At 48.3% G+C, this 9,358-nt stretch overlaps 1 protein-coding gene and 1 pseudogene across 1 annotated transcript in view; one reads left to right on the top strand and one right to left on the bottom strand.

The window, feature by feature from the left end:
• Positions 1–3,291: 3,291 nt before the first annotated feature.
• Positions 3,292–3,879, bottom strand: LOC129678338 (60S ribosomal protein L19-like; annotated as a pseudogene).
• A 4,818-nt stretch (positions 3,880–8,697) lies between these two features.
• The window catches only part of Hmox1 (heme oxygenase 1), a 6,527-nt gene continuing 5,866 nt past the window's right edge, over positions 8,698–9,358 (top strand). The window contains exon 1 of the mRNA XM_055609091.1: positions 8,698–8,888. Coding sequence (XP_055465066.1) covers positions 8,866–8,888 — 23 coding nt within the window. The 5' untranslated portion in view covers positions 8,698–8,865. The remainder of the gene's footprint in view (positions 8,889–9,358) is intronic.

The following is a 9,358-nucleotide window of genomic DNA, read 5'->3' as shown; positions in this document are numbered from 1 at the left end:
TTTCTCCCTGTTAATCAGTTATGTGAGTTAACTCCCAGACCCAGCCAAGAGCTCTGTACCTAGGGCACCTGACCTCTGCTTACAATCTAATGAACTGTATCCGTTGACTCTCCTCTCGAAACTGTCACCTGGGTGTGCCTTGATAGAAAATTCAAGGGCAAAGGCAAATAGTCTGCAGTTTACTCTTTGGTGAGGGGCAGGGGCAAGAGGGGACACAAATAAAGTGACAAAACTCTTAACCTAAAAAGATGTATAGAGATTCTTTGGTTTTTGTTTTCTTGCTGCTCTTCTGGACATTTGAATTACTCCCCAAGAAAAGTTTACTTTTTTATGTGTGTGGGGAAAAAATATAACAGACCCCCAGACCATAGCACAACTGACTCCATGACGGAAGTACCACTCAGGCCATAAAATGCGGCAGATAGGCAGCACCACCAGCCAAAACGAGAACAAAGGTCGAATTCACCAAAGTCCATAGATCTGGGAAAGTTTCTACATGTCCTAACCTTGCTCTGCGGCTTCTGTAGTTTTGCTTCTGGCTAACTGTTCTTGTTAACTGAAGTATGTCAATCTAGGACATGTTTTTCGCTTAAAAGCTCACCCTCAGCACGGCGACACTGGAACCTGAACACCCAGTGTAGTCACTGGCTGCCTAATAAAGAATTTCTATTGGCTTAAACCACGTTCCAGTAGTTTTCTCTGGTGGATACCCTACAGGGGGAGGTCAGAGATCACCTGTGTGGAGTCCATTCTCTCCTTCTATCTTTACATGGGTTCCAGAGATCAAACTCAGGTTGTCAAGCTTGCTGGGCATTCCTTTTATCCACCGAGCCACCTTGCAAATAAACAAATGAGCAGAGACATAAGAAAGCAAATATTCATAACTGATGTGGGAAACAATGGTTTGCCAGATGCGAGTGTGTTCCATACCCTAACGTAGAGCACTTGGGAAATGTCTAGAATAGAGAAGAGCTGAGACTGAGTGGTGAAAGCAGAACTGGCTCTCTCTGTCCACAGTCACAGTGGGTACTTCCTCTGCTCTTCCCCAAGTCACGCCCAATTCTGAGCATCGTACAGATACTGAGCCAGCCCTTCTACATGCCCTTGAGTGGATGCTGTTTTTAATTCTTACTTTGTCAAATGAGGAAGTGGAGGCCCAGGGGGTTCCAGTGTTCACAGCACAGCCAGGACTTGGAGCTATAGCCAGGTTCCATACGGCAATTAGGGACCTTGTGGTCTGAATATGCCATCACCACACTTCCATCCAGCCTGTCTATGCTGAGGGAGCCTGGATGATATTTGAAAAAGGTGTGGCTCTATCTCTACCCCTCACTGTTTAGTCCAGTGGGTGGCTGGGAATAGAGACATGCAGGGGGCCAGGCACACCCGGCTCCAAATTTTAAGTGAGTGTGTGGCCTCCGACTTGGAGTTGAACGCCACTTTCCAAGCCTTCCACGTTAAGTGTGCAGACAGTGCCTGTGTGGTACCAGCAAGCTCTGCCTTAGAAAGGTGATATTCATAACTGTCATCTTGCTGCAGTACTAGGCTTCTCACACCTCAGTGAGGTGGGGTGTCTGCGGCACATGGATCTGGAGGGCAGGCCCCCCAAAGTAACTGAGGATAGGAAAAAGCAGAAGAGCGTCAGCTGAGTCTGTAGCTTCATGGAGCTATGACTGAGCTGTAACAAACTTTACATATTTACAAAGTGTGGTGAGTCCAAGACCCATATTCTGTATAACTACCCCTCCTCCAAGATTCTGAGCATATTCATCACTCCTAGAGGTTTTCTCAGCTTGGTGAGCTCTGCCCTCTACCAGGTAACACCCTATCTGATGAATTCACTTGGTATTTTCTAGACATTTGTGTTAGTTTATACATGTTATATATGTGTTATGTTTTTATATGTGTTAGTTTATACATGATATATATATATATATTACATGTTCTATCTAAATGGAATTATAGAGCAAGTGCCCCATCCCCCATTTTGGATTTATGATGAAGGGTCTCTCTGTGTAGCCCTGGCTGTCCTGAAACTTGCTGTGTAGACCAGGTTAGCCTTGAACACACAGAGATCTTCCTGACTCTGCCTCCAGAGTGCTAGGATTAAAGCAAGTTCAGCCACACCTTTTTGCCACCTTATTACATAGCTTTAATGACTTGGGTGTTGACTCAGCAGTTCCTTCTATTGTGTTCGTGTTTATCCACGGACCTGCTAGCGAACATGTGGGTTATCTCAGCTTGAGACTATGGCAAAGAAGACATGAGTAACCCTGAAGAGTCTCTAAAATCTGAAACCCTGCTCGGGCAACAAACAAACTAACAAGAGTGGTTTGGTCTAGGAATCCTTTCCCTTTAGCACCTAGGCTCCTTGGCTGGAAATAAAGCTACAACAACAACAATGAGAAAAATACAAATGAAGCCAGGCATGGTCGTGCACGCTTTTAATCCTAGCACTGGGGGAGACAGAGGCAGAGGCTCTCTGTGTGTTCGAGGCCAGATTTGTCTACAAAGCTAGTCCAAGACAGCCAAAGCAACATCAAAATGAAGCTGTGTCTGGTGAAGCATGACTTTAATCCCAGCACTTATAGTTCTGGGTTTGATCCCCAGCACCCACATGGCAGTTTACAATCATCAGTAACTCCAGTTCTAGGGGCTCTAATACCCTCTTCTAGCCTCTTTGGACATCAGGGACTAATGTGATGCACAGACATACATGCAAGGAAAACACCCATACACCTACAGTAAAATAATTACAATAAAAGACTCCTTAGGGGCTTTCTTTGGGGTTGGGAAGATTAATATTTCTATACACTATGATGAACTAAGCCTGATTTGGGACAAATGAGGAAGAGGAGAGCACAGAGCTTTTGGGGGGCTTATTATCTTTAGTTCAAATTAATCCTGTGCTAACACACTGTGTATTAGGGTAACATTCTAATCATCTGCAATTAAAAAGAGCTGTACTCACTCTTAAGATCAGTCACAATAGGGCTCATCCATCTTCTTTGTTGTGTTTTTTTTTTTTTTTTTTTTTTCCCAGACAGGGTTTGTTTGGGAATCCCTCGTAGTTCTGGAATTCGCTCTGTAGAACAGGCACCTGGAACTTGGGAGATCCGCTTGCCTCTGCCTCCTGAGTGCTGGGATTAAATGTGTGCACCACCACTGCCCAGCATCATCCATCTTCTTTGTGTGTGTGTGTGTGTGTGTGTGTGTGTGTGTTGTTCAATTTTAATGACTGATCCAGGAAAGACCACAGCCAAGCCACTATGTTCAAACATGAGGAAAGCTTCATTTCTTGGTCTCTTCCTCCTTGGACAGAATCTTGATGATCTCCTCCTTCTTGGCCTGGAGGCACTCCTCCTGGCGCTTCCATGCTTCCTTGGTCTTAGACCTGTGAGCCTCAGCCTGGGCAGCCAGGAGTTTCTTGTGGGCCTTACCTGCCTTCAGTCTGTGGATATGCTCCATGAGAATCTGCTTATATTTGAACACATTCCCTCTGACCTTCCAGTACAGGCTGTCATACATATGGTGGTCAATCTTCTTAGATTTGCCATATCTCCTGAGGAGCCCTCGCAGTATCCTCATCCTTCTCAGCCAGGTCACCTTCGATGGCATCCAAGCATCGGCCGTACCCTTCTGCTTCCCTATGCCCATATGCCTGCTTTTCCGTCGGGCCAAGGTTTTTTCTGGCATTGAGTCTGGGAATGGACAGTCACAAGCTTCAGGATGGAAAGCCCATCTTTGATCAGCTTCCTGATTTGCTGACGGGAGTAGGTATTGGCGATTTCATTGGTCTCATTGGGGTCCAACCAGACCTTCTTTTTGCCATAGCAGAGGACTAGAGGCGAGTCTCTTCTGTAGTCTGAGCCTACTCATGGCTGCGGACACAGCAGTGAAAGATGATCTATCTTCCTAATTAAGCTCTTCTAACAAGTGTGCAGTGATCTCTCTGTGGCCTGAGCGTGTATTTCACACCTGTCCTTTCTCAGACCTAGTGAGTATGTGCTGGTATTACAGTGAGTATATGGTTGGTTGTCCCTCCTACTCCATCTCCCAAGTGCTGGGTTACAAACATGTACCTACTAGTCTCTAGGAAAAGGTGGTATTCTAGGGGAGGCTGGCGACTCCTGAGCATAGGAGTCTTGCCGGTTCAGGGATGGAAGGTATTCCTCTGAGTCTGGCATGCTTGATGTGAGGGAGAATAGAGTGAGGACCCTCTACTGGAGAGGTGGGCTGGGCTAGATCTCCAAGGGGTTGGGGTGCTGGGATAAAGGCCTTGCACTTTACCCAAGGGGCAGCAGGAAGCAGCCGAAAGGGACCAGGGCTGGACAGCTTCCTGTTATCATCATATGAAGTCATCAGGCAGGAGGAAGAAAAAGTCGGGATGAGGAGGGGGTCCACCTCTGATCCAGCTGTCTCCCTGCTGTCTGTGGGAGGGTTTGTCATGAGGCTCTCCAGGGGTCAGCTGCTGACCCCTCTCTTTTCGTCTCTTTCTGCTGTGGGTAACAGTTTTATTAGGAATGATCTTTTTCTGTCTTACATATGTGGCAGCACATGTCTGCCTGCCAGTCAGAGGGTTCGTGCCTTACAACTGATGCTCCTGCCAACAGAATTCCATGTCCTCGTATCAGGCTAGTGGGTGTTTTCTCAGCACCGGGCTGTCTGCCCTGGTGTACATGCTGTACCTGTAGGCTGCACACATCCACCGGGGCCTGCCTTACAGGGCTGCGGGTGCATCCCTCCTGGTCTGGCTAAGGCTTAGTGTAGTCCGTTTGCCCTCTGTAAGGATCCCTGCCAGAAGACACCTAACTGGAGCAAAAGGCACCAAGGGCCTCAGGCTCAGCCAGGACTCCAGCCCCCACTGGAGCCTGAGCTTTGTTTTCCACTGCGGCTGGAACGGCTGGAACGCTGAGTTGCCTTTTCCTCACTTCCCTGCAGCTGCTGTTATGCTGTGTCATGGTTGGGAGGGGGACAGCAGACAAAGGGAAGGCAGATTTTGCTGAGTCACTCTCTGTTTCCTTGCTTCCCTCTGAATAGTTGGTCAAAGGGGATAGTTTTAACTTCAGTCAGGAGGAAGTGAAAGTTCTAGAAGGCAGAGAAGCTTCTTGTGTGGTTCTAAATTGTTTGCAGAGCCCTGTCTGAAACATTTGGAGCACACACATATACACAAACACATACACAGAAATACACACACACATATACACAAACATACACACACAAACACATAAACACATCACATACATACACTCTCTCACACACATATACACAAATATACACACACACAAACATGCACACACAAATATATACAGGTACACATACATACACACACACACACACACACACACACACACACACACACATACACACACACACAAGAGTTGCTGCTGTTTGCCCCCGCCTCTCAGTTGCAAATATTGGCAATGCCATCTGCCTAACAGAAATCTTTAGAGTTCCAGCTGACTTTTCTCTTGGGTCTGTTCTATTCTGAAATCCACTGTGGGAGCCTGTGAGATGGGCTCAGGGCTATGGGTAGAGCTAGGCACGCCTGGGCATTCCCTGTCTTTCTAGCTTCCTGAAGCCTCCCGTGCATCTCTGCTTGCGGCTATATCCTACATCTTTATAGGAAGCAGGATAGCAATCTCTCTGTCCTCTTCTGCCCCTTCCTCATCCATCAACTGTGTCTGGACACATCATGCACTTTGTGATGATCTTATATCCTGAGGGATGGCCCAAGACAGTCTCATAGCTGCAGAATCTTCTGACCACCTTCAGAATTGCTCTCTGGTCTTGCCATGTCAGGGTGTAGGTATCTTTGATGAGTGGGTATTCAGCTAGCCACTGCAGGAGGAAGAAAGGCATGGATTGGGACCTTTCTGGTGCCTGAGGCAGAGGAAGTCAGGAAGCTGAATCAGTATAGGCATAGGGGCAGGGACAGAGGCTGAGAAGGGGCCAGAACAGTCTGGCATGGCTGCCTCTGTCCCCAAATCTTGTATAGCTTACCTTCTAGATACATCTGGGGCTCCCAGAGAACCAGTCTGGAGCCAGGAGTCAGAAACTCAGTGTCAGCAAAGCTGGGGTCTCTTAATTGGGGCATAGCATGGATCAGTGCCTCTGTCTTTGGGTGCCCTGGTTCCCCATGCAAAAAAAGGGACTCATGTTTCAATTTCTGGGTTCCTTGGAATAACAGGCTCTAGATTTACAGACTTCTCATTATTTCCTCTTAAAGTCCTGGACCCTTCTTGTAAGGGCTTACGGTAGGATGGCCAGGAGGGATGTTTGGCTTCCTAATACTGGGACTAGAATTCTGGTTCTGCCACCAGTATAGCAGTGTAACAAAATTCCTTGGCTTCCCTGTTCCTCATTAGAATCAAATAGGAGAGAGATGAAAATGGTGGTTGTATAGCCAGGGCCACACACACACTGCGCTTTGTGGTGACAGCTTGATTTAGCCCTTCTGAGAGCTTAGTGACATGACAGCCCAGCAACAGCTTCCCCACTCCCACGAGGAGCCCCTGTGCAGCCACTCATTCTTGCAGTTATGAGTAACTGCCTGCCACCTGCCAGGCACAGGTCAAGCCCCGAGGATTTACAAAACAAAGTGGACAGTGTCCCTGCTCATCTGCTTTCCGTGTCACCGCTGGGGAGATGGTCCTTTCCAGAACACCTAAAGGAGCACCTGCTTGTTGGCAGTTGTCATCGCCACTTATCCTGTGGACACCGTTTGCAGGCAGAAGATAGACCATCTGCTTTCGAGGAACATCCGTCCTTCTGTTACAGTGAATTCATCCCCTTAAGCCTCACATGTTAAGACTTCGTTTTCAGGTTTGTAATGCCAGGCTATTACCTACTGCTACTCTGGTAAAGTTCTTGATAGTATGGAGTGAGTTGTCTGCAAGTTACTGGGAATTGCTATTCAGGTGTCACTGCTTAGAGTAGCAGAGATGATACCATTTTTACCAAGTACCACAGCTTCTTGGGCATATGCAGGTGAGACTTGGCCAGCCCATTTCCCTCTGTGGGGAGAATTAACCCTTGGCACGTAGTTGCCAACCTCTGTTCTCCTTTTCTTGGCGCCAAGGACTTGCAACCACCATTTCTAAATGATAGCCTTAAAAACAGAGGAAGAAACTGTGGTGCCTAAAGCTAACCTGTAAGCTCCACCTGCCCAGGAACCAGGTAATGTCCCAGAATGCTAGTTATAGTTTTTGAAAAATAACAAAGCCTCATGGAGAAATGCAATGGCCTATAGGTTTGTCCTTATAAATTCCTGCAACATGTGTCTTGAGGCCCTTCTCAGCTGGGAAGTTCCAGAGAATGGTCCTGACCAAAGTCCATCCCTTGGTCAGTATTTAATATTTAATAAAGCTTTCTTCAAATTTGGCCCAAAATGGTAGAGTTGGTTGGTTTTTCTGGCGACTCTCAGGATTAACAAAACAAAAAAAGAAATCTTTGTTGATATCAAAAATCTTTTTTTTTTTTTTTTTTTTTTTTTTTGTGCTGGAGAGATGGCCCAGGGGTTGACAGTGCTTACTCCTCTTACAGAGGACCTGAGTTCAATTCCCAGCACCGACATAGTCAGCTCACTAGCACCTGTAACTTCCAGTTCCAGGGGAATCCATTGGCCTCTTCTGGCCTTCCTAGGCACCTGTATGGATGTGGCTTGAATGAATGCATACATATACTCGGGCCCACACAACAACACATACATACATACGTACACACATAAAATTTTGAGACAAGCTTCTCCGTGTAGCCCTGGCTGTTCTGAAACTCGCTCTGTAGACCACTCTGGCTTCAAACCCACAGAGATCCGCCTGCCTCTGTCTCCCAAGTGCTGGGATCACAGGCGTGCACCACCACCGCCCGGCAAATTTTTTTTTTAGAGAACTCACTTTTAAACAAAAATTGACAACTAGAACTATGGCGGCTTTGAAGAACCACCAAACATGTTTGTGTATTCTCTGTCCAGTACTGAGGGGTCCTCCTCACTGGAATTCAGGTGACTGCCCAAGCCCTAGCCTGCTAAGCCTCTGCGGGCATCTGCGATGACAGACGTATCAATGCCATGTGTGCTGACTTCACAGTCTCCTGCACTTAGGCATCAGGAAGTCATGGTGTGGACCAGGTTCTAGAAGGCCAAGCAGGCAGCCAGACACTCGGGTGCCGCTCTCCACGACACCCTGGGCAGGACTCTTCATTCTCCAGCTCAGTTTCCCCACCTGTAAAACTTGAGCCATCTACCATGACAGAGGGATGAACCATGGAAAAGTTAGTGCCGGCAAACCACGCAGGGCTCAGTGTGCTGTACGTAAAGGAGTTGAAAAGCAGCTGTCCCCAGAGTTCCGGGAAAGCAGACTCAGGGGCCCAGGTGGGTGGTCCCCGGGTTTGCCCACCAGCAACTCAACTCTGACAAGCATCGTCTCCTAGTTCTGGAACATTCCAGAGCCCTGAGGGGCTACTCCTGTCCTCCTGTCACTGAGTAGAATAGAGGGAGAATTCTGGAAAGGACCCAAATACAGCCCCAGAGTCAACTCACTCAGATTTCCATTTTTTTAAAACTTCTGTAACAGAGCTTGCCAGAGTCATATGACTTATCCCCTGACGGGCCAGGCCAACCCGCCCTGGGGCGGGGTGTTGCAACAGGAGCCAGAACTCCGGCTCAGCTGGGCGGCACCACGTGACCCACTGACTTAAAGGGCTGGCGCGGGCAGCTGCTCACCGGCAGTCACAGACAGTCACCGACAGTGGCCTCCAGAGTTTCTGCTGACAACCGCTGAGTGGAACCTGCCGGAGCAGAGCCATCTCGACCACATCCTGGAGCCCGAAGAGAGCAGAGTCAGCCTAAGCCAGCCCAGCCCAGCGATGGAGCGCCCACAGTCCGACAGGCAAGCCACTGTGTGGGGACGGGAACTGTGACGACCCGCGTCCCCTGTCCAGCCGGGGAATGCAGGCTGGAGCCAGGGGACGAGTTCCCACCCAGTCTACCTGCCGCCGTGGGCAGCTGGAGGGAGAAGATGTGATTCACCCCTCTGGCACCCTGCGGGTGACGGGATGGGAGTGTCTTTGTAGTATCCGGGTTTGAGGGCTGGTGAACACACTGCTGAGTCCTGGATCATGGACTTAACATTCTAGGCTGGGTGTTTGCCTCTCCTGGTGGCGCTGAGTGGTCACTTGTCAGGCAGGACCTGTGATCCTGGAACTATGTAGTTCAGGTTGGCCTTGAACTCAGATCCGTTTCCTTTGCTTCTGCAGTCCTGAGACTGACGGTATTTCACCACTATTTTTAGCTTCTTCTCTCTTTTTTCTTCTCTTCTCTTCTCTTCTCTTCTCTTCTCTTCTCTTCTCTTCTCTTCTC

This window comes from Psammomys obesus, unplaced genomic scaffold (genome assembly GCF_907164565.1).
Source record: "Psammomys obesus unplaced genomic scaffold, mPsaObe1.curated_primary_1811, whole genome shotgun sequence".
Lineage (NCBI taxonomy): Eukaryota > Metazoa > Chordata > Mammalia > Rodentia > Muridae > Psammomys > Psammomys obesus.
The sequence above is the reverse complement of the archived record's forward strand: the minus strand, read 5'-3'. Positions and strand labels throughout refer to the sequence as shown.